This window comes from Bemisia tabaci, chromosome 4 (assembly GCF_918797505.1).
Source record: "Bemisia tabaci chromosome 4, PGI_BMITA_v3".
Classification (NCBI taxonomy): Eukaryota; Metazoa; Arthropoda; class Insecta; order Hemiptera; family Aleyrodidae; genus Bemisia; species Bemisia tabaci.
The window spans coordinates 32,818,968-32,843,896 of NC_092796.1; the positions used below are offsets into that span (position 1 = coordinate 32,818,968).

Consider the following 24,929-nt stretch of genomic DNA (forward strand, 5'->3'; position numbering starts at 1 on the left):
GCACATGCAATTTTTTCATTTGATTTCTCCAGATTTTTATGAAACCATCAGTGACTTCAGAGAAACTCTTGATACCTGCAGATCTCGACAGTGCCATATCAAGATGAAAGAATTACACCATGATTCTGACACTAAAGAAAGTGTCAGCTATGAGGAAAGGGCAACTCTGCTCTGTCATTCGAAGTTCAAAAATTCCATATCTGCTGCAGAGTAGTCATTTATCTCAAGCACTTAGAGAGTTAGTGACAAGAACAAGATATGCCAATAGCTGCGCAACTCTTCTTAGTACAGCAGGCGTTCAATTCCTTTTTCATTATTATTCCAGCTAAAGAGGGGAAGCTTTTGGGGCGCAGTACCTCAACATTTCAAAAGACGTGTTAAGAGTGAAACTGCAGGAACTTGCACCTCGTTGATGGAGTTCCAAAATCTCTACTTCCACTTCATTTTCCTTAAAGAGGAGAACTAACACTGATGCTTGAAACTTCACAGATTTTTTACACTGAGAAGAATTAGGGCAGCTTTTAAGTGACGTTGATTAATCAAGTATGACTGGAGGTTTGCAACCTCGCGGACTGAGTTACGCATTCCTACAGTTTCAGCATCGATAATAGCAGCTGAATTGCAAATTGATGTTCCTTGTTAAAATGAAAGCTGTCTCTCTTGCTTACAATGGTGCAAACGAAAATGATCATAACCCTTGAAGTATCTGTCTGCATTTAAGAGTGGCAAACCGACTTTTAGAGGTTATTCTGGATTGACGCAAGTTTTTATTACATTGTCTGGAAAACTTAGAGTGATGAAGTCTGACAAAATAGTCCTCTAAGTGAAAATAAATGAGAGGACTGTTGCATCACTTGGCACATAGGACCCTCAAAAATTCCCAACATGGCCCCATTAGAAACATTTCGGAATTAGAGGGCAATAAATTGGGAATTCAAGAGGAACATAGTACTTTGGCAATGTTGTCACCTTTGTGAACCATTTATTTCCAATGCTTACATCCTTGTGATGTAAAATTCGGCTTGATATATTGACCCCAATGTTCTTAAAATATTAGGGGACCTTATAGCACTAAAAACTGAACGTCAATATTTTTTATCCCATGACGGTTATGTTACTGAACTGCACGGTTTGGGTTTTCTCTTGGAGGCACATTTTGCCTGACTTTATCACATGTCTTAAGTCAAAGGTGAGACAAGCTCCTGGAATTACAAGATAGGTTTAAGATTTTTCTTAAAGAAAAAAACAGTTTCACTAATTTCTTTTCTTCCAAACAATATGTACATTTTGATGTTTCGATTGATTTATCCTTCATGGCTTTTACATTAATGAGGCACATTTAAAAGATTTTCTGATTCTTTCTTTAAAAAAAAGTCTTTCTTTTCAAAGTCATGTTTTACAATTTCAATAAGAAAAGGGGAGTAGAAAAACAAAAGATCAAAAAGGGTTTAAGTACAGAAAAAATTTATTTCAAAAGGGATTACACATTGATTCGTGAAATGATGAATACTGACACTGGTCAAATAGTTGAGATGTTAATCATTCGTGCATGATCTGGTGGATTAAAACGAAAGAAAAAGATAACCCATTGAAAAAGGCTCCACTGTATACTAAAACATAACAGCAACAAAACTAAAGCTAATTAAAAGTTTTGTAATGTTTAAAAGAAATTATAATTGCAAGCAAGCAAATTTTATTTGCTTCAAATAATTTACAAAAAGGAACTTAGAGAATTTATTCTCATTGAAAAAGAAAAAGAAATACACTAGAGGGGACAGTAAAAATTTTGACTACAGTGAAGAAACCCAAAATTATCACACACCAATGTAAATTGCTCAAACAAAAACTAGAGTTATTGACTGGTTCCACTTATCTTTGTTATAGGGAGAAATTCAAAGGGAAAGTTTATTAAAAAAATACGTACAAAATGAAAAGAAATAAAATTCGTGAGGAACATGAAACACCTTAATGCCAGTGAAAGTTGTTCAACGATAGCAATGTACAGCCGAAATGCTTTGACGCAAGAGATAGTGTCAATTAAACTTTCAATAAAACATCTTTGAAAACATAAATAGACTTAATTAACATGTCACCAAAGCGGTGAGGGTACAAAAAGAATGAAAGGCTTCGATAGTTGACAAATAAGATGAGAATAAGAATTGTCGAGAGAGGAATGATAGTGATAAGATCATACACCTGCAACAAAATAAAAAAATAAAAACATTAGTGGCTTGGATAAAGAAATGAATTGAGAAAATTCTTGATTGAATTTTCATACCAAAGGTAATAAAAAAAAGGAAAAAAATTCTGATACATCACTATCTTATGCTATATTTGAGTTCCTAGATCAGGAGTCACGTTAAATTTTTCTGAGCTAACGGGGTTAAGGCAAGAAATTTTTAAATGGTTGTAGGATATTTTTTCTGAGGTAAAATTTTGAGAAAAAACCAGGAAGTTCAAAAAATGATTTCCAAGGGGAGAAAAAGCCCATCATATTGAACAAATCAAGCCAGACATTCGAATTGAAGTTACAAGGCTATGCCTGAAGCTGAGTTTGGCGTATCAGCAATCGCTGTTTCCCCTATCTGCTACGCATCAGAGCCGGCCAAAGGTATTCATTTCAAATGGGTCCCATTAGTGGCATTTGTGAAAAAGGGTTTCTTTGCAATTAGGTGTTAAAAAATCTTAAAAATTCCTAGAACCTTGGTTATACCTCATGAAAATTAATTTTAAACAAAAAATGAGTGCCTCCATTTCACACGTTGTAAGGGGGGACAACTGAAAACAAGGACATCTATGATTTTGAAAAATATCTTAGGCTAGTGGTAATTTAAGTTCAAGAAAACACATCATTGGCTTCAATTTCAGTTTCCATCCTGCTTGTGGAATCGGTTTTAGATAGATTTTGAACCTGCTCTGCTTTTAATATAAAGTTTTTAACCCTATTAATTGTATGAATGTGACATGATTGTTCTCATCCGCATTTCATAATGTGATCCTCTCTTACTGGACAAACTTTGAACAAAAAAGCTGGCAAGTTCTTGACCCTCCTAATTGCTTTGGATTAAATTGAGTTGACAACTTTAAGTTGAAAGATCGCTTTCATGTCATAGATAACTCCATTTGGGCTCCTCAAGATTTTAGGGGAACTCAGAGAGAGAACCAACTTTTCCTCTGAAGACAAATGCATACATCATAAGCAAGGACATGAAAAATCTTGATCTACTTACATTTTAGTATTGTTGAGCTGCGCCCCATTGTCCTGCGTTGTTGGAACCACCATTCGACCAACTGCCAGAATTTCCACTGTTGTTATAATACCCTTGTCCTTGTGTGTTGTTGCTGGAGTTCCACGAACTGTTACCGTTGTTGCTCCTCCAGTCTCCACCGCTTCCGCCTCGGTTTCCTTGGTAGCCACCGGATGAGTTTCCTCGGTATCCACCGCCACTGCCTCCTCGGCTAGGGGGGCCACCCCAGCGTCTGTTCGATGATCCGCCAAATCCACCTGCGAACAAAAGGAAAAATTACGTTACACACTTCCACGGTATTTACAAAAGCCGGAATACAAAAATAAAGCGTTTTCATAGGACTTCATTTGACCCTTTTATTCAAAAGAAGTGTGGCTGCGAAGCTAATAAAAAATCTTTCAGTTCCCACTATAAAATAGCTTGCACAGAAAGCATCTTACCATTACATCAATGCTGATTGGAAGTAATGATTTCAAAAGGAGAAAAATTAAAATTGAATATTAATAAGGAGAAGGAGAAGGAGAAGGAGGATCTATTGCAGGAGCTACGACAACCAGCATCTTGCGATCTCGCATACTTGCTCTAGTTGGCCGTGTCATCAAGAATTTTGATCCAAAAATCGAGAAAATCGATGAAACAAAAATACAGAAATTTTGTGAGACTTCCATATGATCGTATGCTCTAAAGACACCCTGACTTTCCCCTAGATTGAAAAGTCACTTTGTCAACTGTTTCACAGCCGACACATAAACAGCGTAATAGCACAAAGACGAATGTCGATGGCCATGTTTCAAAATGTCTGTTCTTACTTTTCTTTTTTGTGTGCAAAATTAGCAACGTTCTGATAGGTGTGAAGAAAAACTGAATAAAAGTTAAGGTGATCGAAAAAGCCATCCTTAAAAAATAAGAAAAATGACCAGAAATCCACATTGCCGCACTGAGAAATATTTGGTGACAAAATGGCTGCTCTTCAGTCGATCTTCTTTATTAATCCTAAGCTATCAGGACCTTTATAATGGCAATAGACAAATTTAAGCTGCATGACTGAACCCATTCTAAAATCTCACTAACTTTTGAAAATAATAAAATTACCTTTTCTTCAAAAGTAAATTCTTGATTTACTTACTTGATTTCTTTTCGGTGGATGTAATTTTCTTAAAATGTAAATTCTTATCAACGCGTGGCAATTATAAATGTTATTATGCTCAGTTTCCTTTTCCCTACTAGCATTGAAAACCATGTTCCATGAAAACAATTCTTACCTGATCGGGCAAGGCCTTGCAGTTTCGGGTCTACTTCTTGGTTAGCTTCGCGAAGAACTGAAATCAATTCATTGGCTTGTTTGCTGTTTTTCCGTGTGAAGAATGTGTACGCTGTTCCGGTCTGGTTGGATCTTCCAGTGCGGCCAATTCGGTGGATGTAATCTTCCGATACATGAGGGAAATCGTAGTTTATCACAAATTTAACATCATCAACATCTAAAAGGAAAAATTAAAGGTTAATATCAACCAACTTGAAAATAAAACATTTTTGACCCTACAATGATAATCAATCAAAATGGAACACCACTAAATGCTCACCTAGTGACTCAAATTACGAGGTTCTCATTTTCTTTCCACTAAACTGGGCTTGACAATTTTACCTCTAAGTAATCATTGCTTCTATTTTAAAAGGAAAAAGGGAACTTCTGGTGTGAAAATTGTTGGTTGGGGGAGGACAGCACATAACATTTACTGGGGACAAGCAGTTTATTCACCAAGTTTTTCCTTGGAAGTTTCTCACACAAGAAAATGATGCCATTTAAAAGAATTGTATTGGATAAATGTAGGAAGAGTGACATTGAATCCTACATTAGCAAAGGGAAATATTTTCAAGATATTCAGCAACAAGCAAATCCTGTTTGAGTGAGCATAATTAATTTGTTCTGCTCATCAAAACATTCTTTATTTTTGTCAGTGAACAAAATGAAGCTTAAAATAACATGCATAGATGAGAAAAAAAGGTTGATTGAGTAATTGCAAATTTCTACTTTAAAGAGACAATTCTTCTAGAGGATACTGACATCACTTCTGAAAAAGGAACCAAACTTTAAACTGTGGTCTCTCCCGCGGTACCTTTCATAAAAACGGCGAAATTGCACACAGCCCATTAAGGAAAGAAAAATTCGGGTCATCTTGCTCAAATATTTCAAGAAGTTTTGTCACATCATTCCTGGATCTCACCGACGGTTTGACTCGACTTATTACTTGGCTAGCCTGGCCAGTGTAGGAATGACCTCACAAAATCAAGTATCATTGAGGCAACTGACATCTCACACAGGGTATTCACCATTTGACTGTTCTCGACAAATTTCATAAAAATAAAACGCAACAGTTTAATCTCTTGAATACAGCTTGGAAACAGCCCGACACCATTCCATCGCAAGAATTTGGCCCCATGCCCCCGCAAATCGAAATGAGGAAGTTGAAAAGAAAATGAAATTCCAGATTCAGGACACACTTCCGAGTGACCGGAGGATGTACGCTGAACGTGAAGTAGAAATACGTTACCTAAATTTTTGAGTTTTTCACGGAATCCAAATGATGAGAGATTCGGGGACAATGTAAGGTCCGGAAAAAAACCGATTTATTCACCCGTTTGAACTGTATTCAAGTTTTTAGACTGATCAAAAAGCATCAACTCCCAATAATAACTTACTTCAAACCTGGTACACGTTTTCAAAACTCAAGGGGCCTGCTCACCATTCATAAAATCATCTCAATTTGTTCATCTCCTTAATCAAAACTGGTTCAGGGGAAACCGGGACTCATTTATCTTCTGCATAATTATCAATCGATTATCAGATTCATCTCTTTGGGAAAAATAGAATGAGCATAGGATGGTAACAACTGATGAACTCAAGTTCCGGACTTTCTTTGTGAGAATTTAAAGTTCAAGGTAAATCAATTGCCTGATAACTAATTATTTATCTCACCATCAACTTAAACCCAATAACTGTCATTGCCTAATCAATTCTGCAAAATCAGCTTAAATTTATAGACAAATGATGCAGCACCATTCTACAGAGGGATAGAAATGATCGTAACTTGCAAAAATTTGCCGCTAGCTCAGCTTGTTTTTGTGCACATTTCTGTGAGGGATTGTTCAGGGTTTATATTTAATTTTACGGTACTGATGTAAAAAATTTCCACGAGACAGGAATCTGACGAGAGAAGCCTCCGGATTTAATAGAGATTTTGTTCAGGACTGAATTTCAGAACAATTGAAAGTCATTGGAGCCTAGGTTTAAAAAAGTGAGACCCATTCAAAAGACAATTACGCAGAAATAGAGGTGGGGAGGGAAGGTGGGGAGAGACATGATAGCAGGAGCTAGTCCCAGGAGAATCCACACTCCTTATTCCCCGGGTAAGCAGGAAGCACAGCCGTTTCGAACATCAGGAGAGTTGCGACAAGTTGATGATGATGAGCCAGGCCAATTCAAGAAACAGCTTCCGTAGCTCTGCGGACGTCTCACAGAGTACGAAAGCAGGCAGAGGCACTCCATCTAAATTAAAACTTCTTTCACTTAAAAGAAAGAAGAGCTCAAAAAAATCTTTTTGTCTCAAATCTCAATTAAGTTCCTGGAAGTGCCTCTGAAACAAAGTTAAGAAAAAAAAAAAAGGAAAAAAATAAAAATTGAAAATTAGTAATGTTTCTCAGGATAATCAGCAGATGATGCCATTAATAAATACACACAAATGAGTAAACACAAAAAGAGTTATACATAAATTGCTGGAAAGGAACGACACGGTTTGATTTACAGAGTCCTTAAGAAGAAGACGATCCAGTATGAAATTTTAAGTATCTTTATCTCTCTCTGTCCATCCCATCAAAGAAACATGTGTAAGATGAGATATATTTCCTTTCTTCGGAGGAAAATTGTTCCGATTTTGAGTTGGATACTAAAATTTAAGTTCTTAATGATGAATTTTCAAGCCAATCATTTTGATGATATTTTCAGTGAAGCTTTGACTAAAGAAAAGGAACTAGATCTTCTTTTTCTCCTCAGAAATTGGTCATTTGGAACATGTAAAAAAATGCCTTTGAAAAATCTGACAACGAATGTACTTGGACTTAGCTTCACACAGGAGCTTTATCCGAGAGACCAACTAATGTCTTTATGTGATAGCATCTTGCACCTAACATAGACTCTAGATAACCCTTACTCAGTGTTTAAAAAAGCTACATAGGAGACTTTTGTCATGTAAATTATTACGACACGATAAGTTCATTACTCAGATCTTGATCTTCCTCTCCCTGTGAATAAACAGCTAAAGTTACTTGAAAACAAAACTTGATCATTTCCAAAAGTCTGATACGACCTGATCAGGAACTTAACGTTTCGTGGCAATGAAGAGATTTCCATTCTTGAAAAAAAAGGGAGTTTTAATTGTTAATGTTCAAGCTCTGAGAGGCTCTTGCTGTCAGCAATAAATATTTAAAAAATTCGAAATGATATTTGGATCTTTAGTGATATTTTAAAGAGTTGATGCAACACAACTTGAGAAAGAAAAGGATGAAAACAGTAAGTTTTACCAGTTAAAACGGATAGTGCGAGTATCCCAACTTTAGAGTATAGTAACACTAATCTGTGACAAACAAGTCATTTCTGCTCCAAGAAAAAATAAGTTGAGGAATCTCTCTCTCTCTCAGCAAGAAAAATTACTTGAACAGGTTAGCAAAGATTAAATTTACATACCTAATCCACGAGCAGCAACGTCAGTGGCAACAAGAACATCGATACGTCCAGTTCTGAAATCTGCAAATGAAGTCAGAGTAATCAGTATTGATATTTTTTTATTGAAAACTTTGTGCTTGGTTCAGTTTTGACAATTCAATGAAATGGTGATCTGGGATGTCAATAAGCAAGTCTTCCTTCATTGATCTCAGAAGATTCATCAATTTAATTTTTTCTTTTGTTGTACTACTGTTGTTCTAGACGTAAGTATGATGGATACTATTCAGGCAAGTTCTTCAAACAAATAATTCTTTAGATTCTTAAATTCTGTTTCTGTGCCAGTCAAGTTAGAGAAGTTAGCAAATACTTAAATTGATTTCATGTTGAACTTTAGCAAAAGAGAGGGTGAACTAAAAATGAAGGCAAATGAATTATTACCTCTTAGTGCAATGTCTCTGTCTTGTTGATTTTTGTCACCGTGAATGCCGGAAACTCGGATTCTGAAACATAAATAAAAGGAAATTAAGACAAAAAAAAAAAAAAAAAAAACCATCAAGATGGTAATCTTGCACATAAAACATACCAAAATCATAAAATTGTTAAAATATTATTCACAGTTTCGCAACATGAAAGGAGATACTGACAATACTTAAAAAAGTCAACACTTTTCGATTCTTACAGTCTTGTCAACAAAGTTGCTGACTCAATCTAAAGTAGTCTAATAGACAAAAGCAAAAAGCAATAAATATTTTAATCTTCTTTAGTACCTATGGAAATAGCGGGCTGTCTCATGACATATCATTAATTGATGGTCTCATTTAAAGGCGGTCAATTTACACCCTGAAGTAATGTCTGCTTCAAGGTCCTAGTAATTAATGGTCCTAACTTTACATATGCATTTTTCTGTTTCTCAAGACATTAGTAAGAGCATTTCTCCGGTTTACTAGATATCAAATAGCCTCTCAATAATTTACTATCCGCTTAGCTCCTTCTGTTCACGATCCATGAGTCACCAATAAATGTAACATATTATTCAACAACTATCAAAAGAAGCAGCTACTAATGAGGTTTTCTTTTTGTTCTGTGTTCCAGGATTACGAAATGTTCACTTACCCACTGTATCTGATCTGTCTGGCGATTTCGTCAACTTTCCTTTTTGTTTCTGCGAATACAATAGTTTTGCTTTCTCTTTCTTGTGCAATTTCACGTAGTAATTCCATTAGTCTGAACATAAATAAGAAAGAGGATCAGATAAAATATATCAAAGGCAAGAAAATTACACTTTTGACATAAGAATGAGATGCATCGATAATAAGATGCTAAACCAGAAATATATGTGTTGAGAATATTAACAAAAATTCTTGTTATTCTCTTCAATTATAAGGGCGCAGAAAGTGTGGAGGATCTCACACTGATTGGAAAGATTGATACATGTGAGGAGTTTGACTTGAGTTGGTTTGACGATACCCCTTGTACGTAATTTTCTAGCATTTCTTCCAATTATTGATTCAAATTAATAGTAGGCCATTAGTTGAAACTGAGTAGGCACGACAAGACCAAGTTCTGCCAAACCGTGCAACACATTTCACTTTGTTGTCCTACTGAAATGAAATTATGATAACCAACCAGCACTGCTGTGCTGAGGAAAAATGCAGCTTGAGCTTTAGGAAGTTGCAAAATTTCTTCTAATAAAATACGAATTTTTAAAGATAATTCTGGATACTTTTCTACCAATTTTTCAGAAAATTTCATTTGCAATTTACTGACCAACAGTATCTGAGTATTTCAAGAAAAAATATTTAATTATTTCCTCAAAAATAAATATTCTATAAGGGGAGCACTGATACCAACTGGATGTTCGTACAAAGTTTTTCCCCTGCACAACAGTGTAGGTATTTTCTCCGATTTTTCATGTTCTTTCTTCTTTTTTTTAACAGTTAGAAAGGAGAAATAGGAGTTCTTATTCTCAGGATAACAAAAAAGTGTTTCACAATGTAGAAGAATGATACACTGCTCTTGTAGTAATTTTGTCTAGACTGCCCCTTCAGTCTTCAGATGAAACTATTTTTCTTCTATCTTGTGTAATCACACTCGTGAAATTACCTCTGATTAGGGGATGCCAATACAACCTTCCGTTAACACAATTCACATCTTCACAAGAACTCACCTGTGTTGTTTGTGGCTGTCTTCACACACTTCGACGACCTGTTTGATGTTGTGGTTGGCAGAGAGGTCGGTAGATCCAATGTTGATTTGAACATATTCTTTCAGGAAATCTTTAGCCAATCTCTGCACTTCCTTCGGCCAAGTGGCAGACCACATGAGGACTTGTCTGTCAGGCTGGAAACAAAAAGTAGTCCAGATATGAATTTGGGCAGACTTCCGAATGAGCAACATGAGATCATGAGGAGAAAAAAAATTAATTGATACGATTTCCATCATTTTATCATTTTCAGATTCCGCAGCCTTTCCCTACTGCAAATCCTTGTTTACCTCAAAGCAAACTAAGAATTGAGATTGTGAAGAAACCCAAAAATTATCTTTGAATGTTCGACTGCTTTGGCTCAGAGCTTCTTAGAGAAAATCATTAATCGTCAAGGAATTACTTTTCATCATCACCAATAGAGGAGTTTCTTCGATGAATATTAAGCAGCAAAATAATTGTATGTTCTTGGCTCAGAGCTTCTTAGAGAAAAATCATCGGAATCAAGAAAAAGATAGTTCATCATCACCAAAAAAGAGACTTCCTTCATAAATAACAACTTAGATAGCAAATCACAAAATTGGACAAAGTTTTTACACCTTTCTAGGTTGAAAGTTCTGAGGGTATGAGCAAATCATGATCAGGGTCTAGAGGTATTTCGAAATTATAAATTACCCACGAATTTGCTTACTTATTCTTGCGTTTGCAAAGGAAAATAAAACACAAAATTCAGCAATAAAATCATTCAGAGTCAAGTTTTCAAATTTCTGACAGCCAGTACAGTACAGTGCTGTAAGCTCCTATTTCTTCCGAAAATTAACCTTTTGTTTCACGAAGTTTTTCCCTACAGAATTTACTTCCTTGCGTTCTTCTGACAACTAAAAACCCTGAGGATTATTGAAGAGATCATGGTCATTAAAGGCATTGATTTTAGAAGCTTTGCAGTGAAGTAAAGAGAAATAAAAAAGGATTTAAGATGAAATTAATTACCCTGATTTGTTCCATCACTTTTCTGATTTGGGGTTCGAAACCCATGTCCAGCATACGGTCAGCTTCGTCCAAGACAACGAAGGTTGTCCTCAACAGATTAGTCTTTCCAAGCTTCAGCAAGTCCAATAATCGTCCAGGAGTGGCAATGACGATTTCAACACCACTTTGCAAAGCAGAGATCTGCACAAAAAGCAGAGAAAAAGTTGAAATAAATGAAGAAAGACAGAGTCAATTGTGAGTTTACAGGGGCACTTGTCATCACTTACTGAAATATCTATTTTGGCTCAGAGCTTCTTAGAGAAAAATCATAGAAGATCAAGAAAAAAAATTTTCATCATCACCAATACAGGTCTTCTTTTAATTGCTTTAAGTACCAAAATACTGAAGAATTTGTGGACAAAATTTCCAATCAGTTCAGGATTTCTTGAGCTACAGATAATTATCAGCAAATTTATTACCATCATCAGGCAAACCACAAGAAAATCTGCACTGTAAGAGAAAACTTGAAATTTCCTAGTTTTAGGACCGAAGTACTTTAGACTCCCTTCATTGATAAGGCTCTATCCTTAAAGCAATTTGTATTGAGTTTTACAACATGATAACAATGCAATTTTTGTTCATTTTTGTCTCGGAGTGAATTATCAAGACAAGTATACAGACTTAAGATATAACTGCTGAAAGATGGATTTCTTCATCAAAAGTAAACGCAAAACTTGGCAAAAACATGGGAAAAATTCAAGATCAACTCTACAGCAGGAACTCAAATATTTGGATTGGCATTTATATGAGAGAGATACAAATGAAAACAAACCTGCGGCCCTTTGCTGGCTCCTCCGTAGACACAAGTTGAACGCATTCTGACTTGATCGTACTCGCGAGCAATTGTCTGAATTTGCTGGGCAAGTTCTCGCGTTGGAGCCATGACCAAGACGATTGGGCCTTCACCGCGGTTCAAAGGTTCTTGATTGGCAATGTGGATGGCAGCTGGCAGAAGGTACTGTAACAAGTAAAACATAGGATTAATCTGGAGGGAAAAATTGGCTGGAGAAATATAAGTATATTCTCATTAGTGATATGGGAAACAGGGACTATATATTATAACTAGAATTGATGACACAAATTAGGATACAAGGTAAATCTAATACTCATATTAAACTCTTAAATTAAGACATTTCTCACTAGACACTGTTGATCATTAGTAAGTAAAGATCATTAAAAAGTAAATCGCTACTTACTGCCAAAGTTTTTCCAGAGCCAGTTTGGGCAATTCCGACTAAGTTTTTGCCTGACATTGCAATGGGCCAGCCTTGGGCTTGGATAGGGGTCGGGGCTTCAAAACCATTCCTCCTAAAATAAGAAAAATACACTTTGTAAGAAAAGTCTGAATACAGAATCTCAAAAACCCAGTACAAATAAATTCAAGATAAGCAACTTCAAGTCTAAGAGATGATCAGAATCAGTCGTTTTAATTCACAGGTGTCAATCTTCATCAAATTTTTACACCTTGAAAATCATTCACACTATCTATTAAAATATCAACCATTACAATTTCTTTCTTCATTTGATTTTTCACCTTCTGAGCTCCACATGAATGATCTGTAGATCACTCACAATGAATAACAGTATATACTACATTCGAGGGCTCTTCAATTAATGAGAGGGTGACTTAATATCCTTCTGAAGGACGCAGACATCCCAGATGGACTGCTAGAAGGAACCATGCAAATGCCTAAAGTAGGTCCATTGCATAGAGGGTGCAAACAGCACAGCTTGGTTTGCACCGTCCTTTCTGCATAATTCTGAGAAAATAGCTTGTAAATTTTAATTACTAGAAAATACTAAGTATGCTTAAAAAAGGAAAAGAAACACATTTAAGGAGAAAAGGCTGAGGCCTTCTTAAATTTTCTCTGCCTTTAAGGACTTAGCAGAACGCGAGAAACGCAGACGCTCAAGAAAGCCTATACCACATTCATGGCATTTCATTTACAATACAAGGTGAATTTCTATACAGGAACAATTCCACAAGCTTTTTTGTAAAAATTATTTAACTGAAAGAGTTTATTTAGAACTTACTGAAGTTGTTGGAGGATAAAGTTGGGGAAGTTGGCTTCTCTGAACTGGAGAATGGGTCCAGGAGCATCACCAATGACAGCGATCTCATGCTTGTCACGGAAGGCTTTGACCTCAATGGGAGACCTGGCGGCAGCTGATGGGCATGGTTGGTAGAAGTTCTTCAAGAAGGGCTTCATGTTACTAGCATCCCATTTAGGGGTGCGCAGGCCTGCGCCAGCCCCAACTCCGAATTTACCTCCGCCGAATCCGCTTCCTCCGAACTTTCCGCCTCCGTAGCCGCCACCACCAAACTTGCTGCCACCACCATAACTGCTGTTACCACCACCGTAACTGCTGTTACCGCCATAGCTTTTGTTACCGCCATAGCTACTACCGCCACGGCTACCTCCACTGTAGCCGCCTTGGTAGCCGCTTCCACCATTGCTGTAAGGCTTGTAAACATCGACGGTCCTGCAAGATATCAAAAATTCATTAATTAAAATTTGAATTTCATTAAAAACTCAAAGCTAAATATTGTTCAGTCTCCTGTTCAAGAAAAAGTTGTGCTTTAGTTACTTACAATCTTTGGGACATCACTAGGGTGTGGTGAAGTGAAAAGTGGGAGGCGATGACTGAACTATTAAAGGACGATGCAGCAACGAGGTTGGAATAAGTAAAACAGGCTATCAAAAGATTATCAATTGCTCTATCTTTCCACTGATAAGTGACTCTACAGAAATACGAACTGACTCCAGATGGGGAAAAGCTAATTGCTACTTGAGAACAACTAACAAGGGGGACTTCCCAAGCTGCCACCTCTGATCTAGAGTCCCTTTATACTGAGAGTCAAGACAATTCGGCTCATGGATGTCACAAACGGGAATAAAGATTACAGAAATTGAACGTTTTTCGTAATCTTTGATCGGCCCATTCTCAAATGCCTTTCTCCGTTCCTCCTCTCTTTCCGTTTGTTCCTTGCCGAACCCGTAATTCCCTGGTCCATTTCAGATTATAATCTTTGCAATTGGTGAAAATGTAATCTTTATTCCCGTTTGTGACACTGTGGAGGCCTACTTGACTCTCAGTATAAAGGGACTCTACTCTGATCGGGCTGAAAAAGTTCGTACGAACTCTTTGGATGAATTCATTGGACCCGTGTTTTTAAGTTTTTTCCAATGCACCCTGAAAACACCCCAAAAAAGTCTTGTTTTGAGCATGCGAGTCTACATGCGCGGTTTAGCAGATCTCTTCCCACATCAGACGGTGGCTTTGCAGTAGAGCGCTTGCCTTGTAAGCAGGCGGTCCCAAGTTCGATCCCCAGGGGTGATGACTACATTTTTCAATCAAATTTAATATTTTCACACATTTTAAACATTGGAGCTCAAAACATTGATTAATTTACAACCATTACCAAACACAAATTAATCAATGATCAATAACTTCTTCAATTAGAAGTACAGATGCTTGGGTTTTTTTTTAATATATATTAAATGTGATACAATGTGAAGTTCTGTAGCAGGTAATTTGTGAAAATATAAAATTTGATCGTAAAAAGTAGTCATCTTATCTGGGACTGCCTTCTAATAAGGCAAGTGCTCTACCACAGAGCCACCGCCTGATGTGGAAAAAGAGCTGTTAAACTGCGTACATAGACTCGAGCGCTCAAAACAAGACTTTTCGGAATTTTTTTGGGGTGCTTCTAGGGCGCATTGGAAAAAACAAAAAACATGGGTCCAATGGATTCATCCAAAGAGTTTGTACGAATTTATTCAGCCCGATCGGAGGCGGCAGCATGGGAAGTTTGCCTTGTAAGTTGAAGGCCTGACAGATGTGAAAAATTTTATGAACTTTCAGATAAGAAAATTGCGTGGTGTGCAACTACCTTAGCGTGATAGAATCAAGCTAAAAAAGAGAGCTAGAGCTTGCTCAGCGTGTGTTGAGAAAAAAATCAATCTTTGATGAGCTCCACATCGGCACCACCCAATAAGTTAGAACTTGCAGTCAAATAGAGAGGACTTATCATATGTTGAGACAAATGTCTATCTCTGATTACCTACAAATTAGCACCACTCAAGGGGATAATACATGCAGTCAGATGGTACCACTGATGAGTGGTGACCTAGACAATACTTTACTTTTGTCTCAACATAAGTACGATGAGTCCGTTCTAGAAAGCACTATGGATGAGTGGTGACCGACAATATTTGACTTCAGTCTCAACAAATGTTGAACCGTTGCCTACGAGAATGGAGAGGCCGTAACTACTCGGTTTCGTCAAGTCAAACTAGTAGAGTAATCGCTGTGTTAACCAATCAGAGCTGTTGTCGATGGGCCAAAGTTGCATGAGCAGTGCGTTTGAATCTCAGTGGGGTAACGAATGTCGGTATTTAGTTATGTTTAGCTCTTATTTCCTCAATTATCAGACAATGTAATTTATAAACAAGGCAGTTTTCTAATGTGAAATTTTAGCTTCTTTCTAAAAGGTTCTTGTATATTTTTGTATCAGATCAACCCCTGAAAAGATATTAGCACAAGAGGAACATGTGTCTTGCATTCTCCTGTAAGAACACATGTTAAATCGCAGCCGAGTTGCATCTACTAGCATGACGTCACAGAATCGTAGTTACAGCCTCTCTATTCTCGTAGGCAACAGTTGAGCAAACTCTAGGCATTGGCAACTCCAAATGGATGAATACAGATTAATACCCATTAATGGAAAGGGGGGTGAATGTGTGGAAATGGATGGAAAACACAAGTTCTATAATTATTCTTGGCTTGGAATGAAATGATTCTTTGGATCTGTAAACAAGCTGTCCCTTATATCCAAACTTACATCAGATCAGAGATGTATCAAATCTCATTTTCATCTACTTGGGGTCCCCCAATTATCTACTTTATGATAGAAACTTATGGAACTTCGTAAAGAGAAACTTAAATTGACTAGCTTCAGTTCATCTGTGAAAGCTGTCTTGGTAATGAATTCTCAATGACACTGTAATTAGGGCAAGGAAATACTCAGTCTCAGGTACTAATTGCATTGGAGACTCTGACCAACAACGAAGAGAAGGGAAAGGACGGACAAGCTATTCCGCTGGGTAGAGAGCGAGACCTACGGCAATCAATAACCCGTTGGCTGTGAGATTGCAAAAAAAGAGTGAACTCAGCATTGAGGTCAGCGGCAGCCATATTGATTCAGACGAGACCGAATACGGGAAAATCGATAACGCGAGGTTTATGGATCCGCAAGGAAACTTAACAAAAACAGAATTTCAAATCAGGAGAAAGGCAAATGACACTAAAGATGCAAAGAGGCAGGAAAACTGAAATAAGAGAAGAAAAGGCCGGTGATGGGAACAGACGTAAGGGTCCGTTTAGGCCTATTCGACCCACACCGCTTTCACTTCGATAAAGACGAGAGAGCACGAAATAATTCAAGAAAAAGGTAGAAAATAGAAATAGAAATAAAGCATAGATGACAAAAACACAAACTTACATGATGTTGATTGAATTAGAGACTCTGAATTCGAAAAAAGAGGTCTTGAAGAGTGTCAGTTACTGCTGCAACGAATCCTGAAACGGAAGTCGAAAATTAAGATTAATTACGGGGCCAAGTCGAAAAATTATAACTTCAACATGTAATATAGTAATCAGGTGGTGTATGGAGATACAAATCGGTAAAAAATTTGAGGTAAAATCATTGAAATTACTAAATAAATTCAGAGCTGAGGACAAGGACGACTTACCAGGAATCTCTAAGATGGCGGAGTGACAGAGGAAGTGAAATAGACGGACACCGGACACCCATACTTTCCAGGTCTCATGTCCGCGCTCCTTGCCACATAGGCAATTTTACTTACATAAAGCAATCTTATACAAGTAAATATATTCATTGCGCATTGCATAAGAAGAGAGGGACTGGTCACATTTTTCACATCAATGAGTCCTAGCTACTTGTCTCTTAGGTTCCTATTGCAAAATTCGCGAGGCCAATGAACGGGTTCGCGAAAAACATGGCGGATGAAGCGAAATAAAGGAATGAAGGCCAAATTTTTCCGCTGTCGTGGCGAATCGGATATCAACAGATCACGCAACAGCATCCACTGGTCACTCCGATCAAATTTATAGGTTTAATGTTTTCCGCTTTATGTCCACCGCATTTAAAGTAGTGCTCAATACTTCTTAATTCATCAATAATTTGTACCCATCAATGTTCGCGAATTTTCTGGAATATTCTGTCTTCGTTAATGCCCTTGCTATAGCATACAAACCGGAATTTAGGGATAAAATTACAAATTCGTAAACTTTACATAGAAATAATCATGGTTAGGAGATGTTGCAAGAAAGCGATCCAAGGAAATGTGGTGAATAATTGCGATACCTTAAGCATAATTTTCTGTTCGAGGCATTTTTCGATGGGTGCCCCACACTTAGCTAGGCAGGAGGAGATACGATCCACCATAGAACTTTTTGACATTTTTTTGACCAGCTAAGATTCGTTTGCAAAGCCCTTCAAAGACCTCTCTCAAAAATTTGGATACTAAGAAACTTTTAAGTAACATCATATCTACCAAACAAAGTCAAAGAGACCTTGTCCCCCCCCCCCCCTCCGGATCACGTGTTGCGACTCCATCAAAAGTAGGGAAGGTGGGAACCGAAGGGACAGGTATTTTTTTTTTTTATCTTTTCCTCTTAAAAATTAAGTAATAAAAATTGAAATTTGTATTTCATTATTAAACTATTAACAAAAATAAAAATTATTCCACTTAAAGAAAAAAACAAAATAAATTTTTAAAATTTTAAATGTTTTTAAAACACTGTATTGATTATTGAATATGAAATAGGTAGTACAATTGAAAATTCAGTACATTTTTTCCACCCCTTCTCTTTTTTTAGCTGCAATTTCACCCCTCGTATTGTTCACTTAAAAAGATATCTTCCCAAGAAGAGTTTCCTAAGACGAATGTTTTAAACCGTTTTTTCTAAGAGTTATCTTTTAAAATGTACGAGTTTTCTCAAGTTTTTGTTTAAACAGTCGTTACTACCAGGGTAGGGGAGTCATTGGAGTAGGTGTTGAGGAATTCAACACTTTGACAGTCTCCGAATAATAATACATTTTTTGGAAATAGAATAAAAAATGTAATTTCTTACAAAAACCGAAACACCATTATAAAATTGCACTAGCCCCCCCCCCCCCTCCCTTCCGCGGCGTCGGCTGCCCTGGGAAGGGGGGGGGGGGGGGGTTTTGCTTCATCGGAAATTATTGAAATTGATTGACAAGGCAACGGACAAAGAAGACAGGGAGAAAATGGAGTTTCAAGCGGGTAAGGGGGAAATGATGGATCGACTAAGGTCTCATGTGGGTTGCCGTTAGTTACCTTAGTAACTACTAGCTGCTCCGGGCACCCTACGGGCGCCCTCCACAGCTAGCAATGGTGGTGCAGTAGCTTAATTGGAATCGGAGCAATTAGTTGAATCTATTTCATAATGATGAATAAAATGTCTGTAACAATACGTGTTGTTAGCAATCCGCAATACTACAGTTAATAAGTCAGGGTCAGTCAAGCCGTAGAGAATAAGATGCCAGGATATCAAGAAGCTGTGAAGCGGAGCAGCCTAGGGATTGCGAAGGAATGTGGGTGGCGAGTGATGAACGACAATGCGACCCAAACCTCCTTCTTTGAGGTTGGTGGTAGGAAAGCTAGACGAAAGAAAACGGAGATAGCCGAAAGAACGTGGTGGGAGGGGTGGCTGAGACCCTAGAGGGGGGGTATCTAGGGACGGGCAAGCAGGAAGCGGCCGGATGACCTCTCGAAACAGCTGAACTTTACTCGTCGATAAAAGTAAGAAAATTTGAGAAAATCGAAAAAACAATTACAGCCTGCAAATCTGCAGATCAGAAGCTTTCATTTAAAAAAAACCCTATGAAAATCGGTCCGGTGGTTCTCTCAAAGTTAATGTCCCAAAATGCGGACTTTAGCCTGAATAAATGGGAGAAAATTTGAGCCCAGCTAATCTTCACTCGTCGATAAAAGTAAGACAATTTGAGAAAATCGAAAAAAACGATTACAGCCTGCAAATCTACAGATCACAGACTTTCATTTAAAACAAAAATCATGCAAATCGGTCCGGTGGTTCTCTCAAAGTTAACGTCCAAAGATTCGGACCTCCGTTTTAATGCATCGAAGAAAATTTGAGAAAATTATGAGAGAAAATTTGAGAAAATCGAAAAAAACGATCACAGCCTGCAAATCTACAGCTCAGGGGCTTTCATTTAAAAAAAAGATCACGCAAATCGGTCCGGTGGTTCTCTCAAAGTTAATGCCCCAAGATTCGGAACTTTGCATTTTAATATATAGGATACTACTTACCTCCTATGTTCATTTTAACCACCCGCTTCCATCAATAGCTAGAATGGATCGTTCTCAGGGCCGGATTGAGGGGGTGGCCACATGGGCCGCGGCCCATGGCGGCAAATTTTGTAATTTTTTTAAGTGTAGGTATAAAAAAATCGGATCCAGAAAAAAATTATCCATGAGAGAAGGGGACGAAATCTCTCTTTCCTGAGAGTATAGTAATTTCTAATTTTGTCGTTTTTCCGTGATACAAGAAATAGCATCTTTAATTAGTTGAGTGAAGAGAGGAACTTCACACGCTGGACTTGAGATAAAAAAGACAAGCCCTCGGCGCGGCGATCGGCAATTAACACATATTAGCGCCTACAAGACTGCATGAATACTTCACCCATTGCGCCAAACACAGTGCGGTCAGGAGCGAGCGATGGGCGTGAAACGCATAGCGCCTACAAGACTGCAGGAACACTTCACGCATTGCGCCAATCTCAGTGCGATCAGCGCGGCGCAGCAGCGGAAGTTAAAATTTTTAAACCACATTTATGTTTGTTCTTTCATAATTTTTTGGTTCATTTCTTATAAATGGAGGACCTGTCCACATAAAGATAGGGTTACGGAACTCAACTTTCGCGCAAAATTCCGTGACACCTTGCTAGTAGTGTTGACAGGGCTTTCGCAAAAAATGTATCCAACATGAGTAGGTAAACGTGTCTTATGCACCCCTCCTCCTCCGGCACGTTCACTTGATGGTTTTTATTGATGTTTCAAAACGAATGAGAAGGGAGCGGCAAAATACAGGCGGCCCATAGGCGGCAAGTAGGTAAATCCGGCCCTGATCGTTCCATTTTATCCTCGTCTTCTTTGGCTGTGGCTTTGTCTATAGCTTTGTCTATCAATTTCAATAAGCAGCCTACATAGTGCACCAACCGTATCAGTATCACCCAAAACGGTACGGAATAATGAGAATGAAGGAGCTGGATAAGAAAGGAAGTGGCAGGGAGTGTGCTTCTCGACCCGCTCTCATGTTTCTATGGTTGAATTACTTGAACTGTGTATCCCGAATCCCGATTTGGGACGACGCGGATTTTCTGTGCCATTTATCGGCCTTCTGCAGGTTGTTGCCGGTTGCGGTTGTAGCACACCGTGCACCGTACCGCCGGATTCTGCCAGCAGTAGGTGTACGCGGCAGTTCCCTATCTTCGTTTCTCTACGTACATGTTTTGCCCCCCCCCCCCCCCCCCCCCTCCAATTTGCCGCCCTAGGCCGCGGGCCGCGGCCTCGATCGGCTCCGGAACTATCTCGAGGTATACGATATGGTATCACCCGAAATTAAGGGAAAAACTTATTGTTAGTTATTTATGCTCGCGCATCGGTTAAAGGGAAAATCAAGCACTAACTATTCGGACTCCATGGTAGGTATACGACTATCACCCGAAATTGAAGGAAATACACCTGCCTCAAAGTCAAAGTACTGACGTTTATGAATGTAGATATTGTGCTCGCGCATTGTTAACTACATGGGAGAATCAAGCACTAACTATTCGGACTCCATAGTACGTATGCAATATGGTATCGCCCGAAATTGAAGGGGAAATTTAGCTTTTCACCTGTCTCGAAGTACTGACTTATACTATACGTATTCTCGCGCATCGTAAAATTCGTAGATCAAGCGCGAACAGTTCGAAAATCGGAGTTTGACCGGATTCACATGATTTCCGCTCCTAGTCCGTTAAGATAATGCCGCCCCCGCGAGGTGTCAACGTTGGGAGGGAGGGGGGTTATGCCATTCGTAATTTCCGTACTCAACACATTTTTTATTGCAGATGCTCAGACATTTTCATCAACCATTTTGCAGTTTGTAGTACGAGGGTCATCCAAAAAGTAAGTTCACCCCTTTCATATTTCCGAAACTAAAAGGGATAAATCAAATCGGTAAAAAAGAACTTCTTACTTATATCCTCAGCTCTCCATAGGTACCAAGATTTTTAAATTTGGACCACTGGTTGCCGAGATATTCGATTTTTACGTGAACAACTCCCGGCCAGTTCCGTCCACCAAACGACGCGCTGATATGAGATGCACCGCGCGCTGTCGCGTCGCTTTTGTCTTCTGGGACTCTCAAGGGGTACTTCTCGTCCATTATTTGGAGAAAGGGTGTACAATCAATGTACCACGGTATTGTGGAATATTGAATTCGTTGCGATTGGCATAAAAAACAAGCGACCGGGTCTCTTGTCTCGTGGTCCCCTATTCCTTCACGATAATGCCAGACCTCACACGGCGAAATAGACCCAAAATTTTTTGGACAAATTTGCATGGGAGGTGTCACCTCATCCTCCATACTCTCCAGACCTTGCCCCGAGTGACTATCATCTTTTTCCGCAATTCAAGAAGCACCTAGGTGTCCAGCACTTCGAGAACGATCAGCAGGTGATGGAAGCAGGCTGGTTCAAGAGTCAACCAAAAGTGTTCTTTGAGAACGGCATTAAGAAGCTTCAGAAACGCTATAAAAAATGCATCAATAGGAACGGAAATTAAGTCGAAATATTAGGTAAGATTGTTTTAAAGCTAATCTTAAAATATTTGAGTTGGTTATTCCTACGTAGATGTGTGGGGAACCAGCATTCAGGTAGCGTGACGGGAATCGCAGCGCGTCGTTTGGTGGACGGAACTGGTCGGGAGTTGTTCACGTAAAAATCGAATATCTCGGCAACCAGTGGTCCAAATTTAAAAATCTTGGTACCTATGGAGAGCTGAGGATATAAGTAAGAAGTTCTTATTAACCGATTTGATTTATCTCTCTTAGTTTCGGAGATATGAAAGGGGTGAACTTACTTTTTGGATGACCCTCGTAGTTATCATTTTGCACCTGATTCTTATTTGAATCGCTATTAGAGTGCATCGCCTTCCGGCGGCACAGTGTTAGCGCCGCGATAGCGCCCTACCTTCGTTTTTCTCTAGGGCCGGATTAAGGGGGTGGCCACATGGGCCGTGGCTCATGACGGCAAATTTAGGGGGCGGCAAATTTTACAATAGGTATAGTATGTATAATGTATAGTAGGTATAAAAAAATCGGATTCAGATAATTTTTATCAATGAGAAAAGGGGAAAAAATTTCTCTTCTCTGAGAGTATAGTAATTTCTAATTTTGTCGTTTTTCGGTGATACAAGAGACAGCGTCTTTAATTAGTCGAGTTACGGGAGGAACTAAACACGCAATTTGACCTGGAGCTTAGCGCAGAGAAGAATGATGACGAGGACTTGAGATGAAAAGGACAAGTTCTCGGCGCGGCGGTCGGCATGTAACGCATATTAGCGCCCACAAGACTGCATGAATACTTCACCCATTGCGCCAAACACAGTGCTGTCAGGAGCGAGCGATGGGCGTGAAACGCATAGCGCCTACAAGACTGCAGGAATACTTCACTCATTGCGCCAAACACAGTGCTATCAGTGCGGCGCAGCGGCGGAAGTTAACATTATCATACCACAATTATGTTTGTTCCTTCATAATTTTTTGGTTCATTTCTTATAAATGGAGAAGCAAAGTTCCTTGAAATTTTGCTAGTAGTGTTGACACGGCTTTCGCAAAAAATGTATTCAACACGAGTAGGTAAACGCGTCTTATGCACTCCTCCCCCTCCGGCACGTTCACTTGATGATTTGTATTAATGTTTCAAAACGAATGAGAAGGGGGCGGCAAGTAGGTAAATCCGGCCCTGTTTTTCTCCTCCTGCTTCTTTTGCCGCCAAAAAAAGCTGCCGGCCTATGTATAATTCCGGTCATTTCTACCGGACCGGGTTTTATGATTTTTATGGCTATTGATAGAATAGTCCCGAGATTTTGGGAATGGACCACGTTAAGCAGAAAGAAACCAAGCCGCATCAGCTATCGCCAAATTGAATCGGAAAATTTAACTTTTTACATGAAAACGGTTGTGCGGATTTTGTTGCAAATTTCAGTGAATTTGAAGCAAATTCCTGAAAATTTTCAAAAAATCTCAACAAACGTCATCTCATAAGAAATTAAATTACTTGGTTAAATTTGGCAATAGCTGATGTGGCTTGGTTCCTTTCTGTTTAATGCGGTCAAAATAGGACTCGGAATGTTTTAGCATTACGTGACAAAGTCGTGAAATCTCCCGTTTCAAAAATTTAAATGTCTCTTTTTTGTCACTGTCGTTCGAAAGATCTCTGGGCCAATTTTCATGATTTTGGCGGCTACCGCTATGAGATAGTTCTGAAACGAGCCTGCTCAATTTAGATTAACTCACTTCGTCACCTTCCGGTCAAATTATGCGACGTTTCAAAATTTCCGCCGCCATTTTACTTTTTTACAGAGAAATTGTTGGTTGAATCTGTTTAAAAATTTCACTAAATTTTATCGGCAGCACAGAAAAAATTAAGAAAATTTGGTGAAAATTTCGAACAGCTTCGTTGAACAATTTCTTTGTAAAAAAAATGAAAAGGCAGCGGAAATTTTGAAACGTCTCATAGCTCTTGTGATACTTTGGTAGGAAGGTTACGACATGAAGCTGCGTAGCGGGTCCAGTGGCGTAACGGGCGCCCCCGCAGACCCTATGCTATGCAGGGCGGTCCAGGCGCCTAGGGGGCCCTCGGCCGCCGGGATTTTTTTTCTCTCTCTCTCTCTCTCTTTGATGCTCAGCTTTGGTTTCAAACTTCGAGCCTTTAATACATACCAAGATGGGGCTTCTTCCTCTAATTTTTATTGTTAGCTCGGGGTTTTTCATACTTCTCTTGGGCTGTTCCTAACTTTTTGTTCGTGGAGGGCCCCTGCCTTCCCATGTCCACTCAATGATTCCTAAATAATTTTCTCTTCTTTTGTCACTTTTCGTATTTCAGGTTTTGAGTGGCTCAAGAATCTAAAAGTCTTGGGGGCCCTTTGATTCTTGGGCCTGGGCTGAGCCCCCGCCTTACTTTACATCCTTGATCCTTTAGGGGCTCCATTTAATCGGGTACTTTTACGTTTTTTTTTTTTTTTTAATTGTTTTATTTCCGCAAACATGCAAGAAAATCAAATTCCACTCCAGACATAACGTAAAAGTAGGCTAAATCCTGCATATCGACGGTGAAACTACTAAACCACGTATCTCGTTTGCGGTGTTTAAAAATCTACGCTCGCATTTTATTTTTTGAAGTAGACCAAATCAATATCATTCCTTGAAAGGACTACGTGCAAAACGGGCCATTTGGGGCTCGGGGCGGATACCTATGAGACTTGCCCTATTCATTCACCTAACAATGCCCCATCTTTTCCCAAAAATTTTGGGGAGACGCGGCGGGGGGGTCAAAGTTAAAAACCGGCAAAATTTTCGCGAATTTATTACTCGAAAACCAAGAATTTTTGGA

At 38.7% G+C, this 24,929-nt stretch overlaps 1 protein-coding gene across 2 annotated transcripts; it reads right to left on the bottom strand.

Annotated features, from left to right (window-relative positions):
• Positions 1-1,447: 1,447 nt before the first annotated feature.
• On the bottom strand, positions 1,448-17,021 carry LOC109036353 (uncharacterized). 2 transcript variants are annotated; one of them, XM_019050531.2, is made up of 13 exons: positions 16,954-17,021; positions 16,704-16,780; positions 13,232-13,681; positions 12,394-12,505; positions 11,970-12,155; positions 11,159-11,338; positions 10,133-10,305; positions 9,079-9,189; positions 8,404-8,465; positions 7,987-8,046; positions 4,511-4,726; positions 3,231-3,505; positions 1,448-2,196 (listed from the first exon to the last, which is right to left on the bottom strand). In XM_019050531.2, coding segments are annotated over exons 2-12 (1,824 nt in total). In that variant the 5' UTR covers positions 16,706-16,780; positions 16,954-17,021; the 3' UTR covers positions 1,448-2,196; positions 3,231-3,233. The 2 variants fall into 2 exon arrangements, 1 of the variants encoding a protein (XP_018906076.1); XR_011899762.1 differs by lacking the exons at positions 1,448-2,196; positions 3,231-3,505 and adding an exon at positions 5,946-6,880 and having other exon boundaries at positions 4,533-4,726.
• Positions 17,022-24,929: the final 7,908 nt, after the last annotated feature.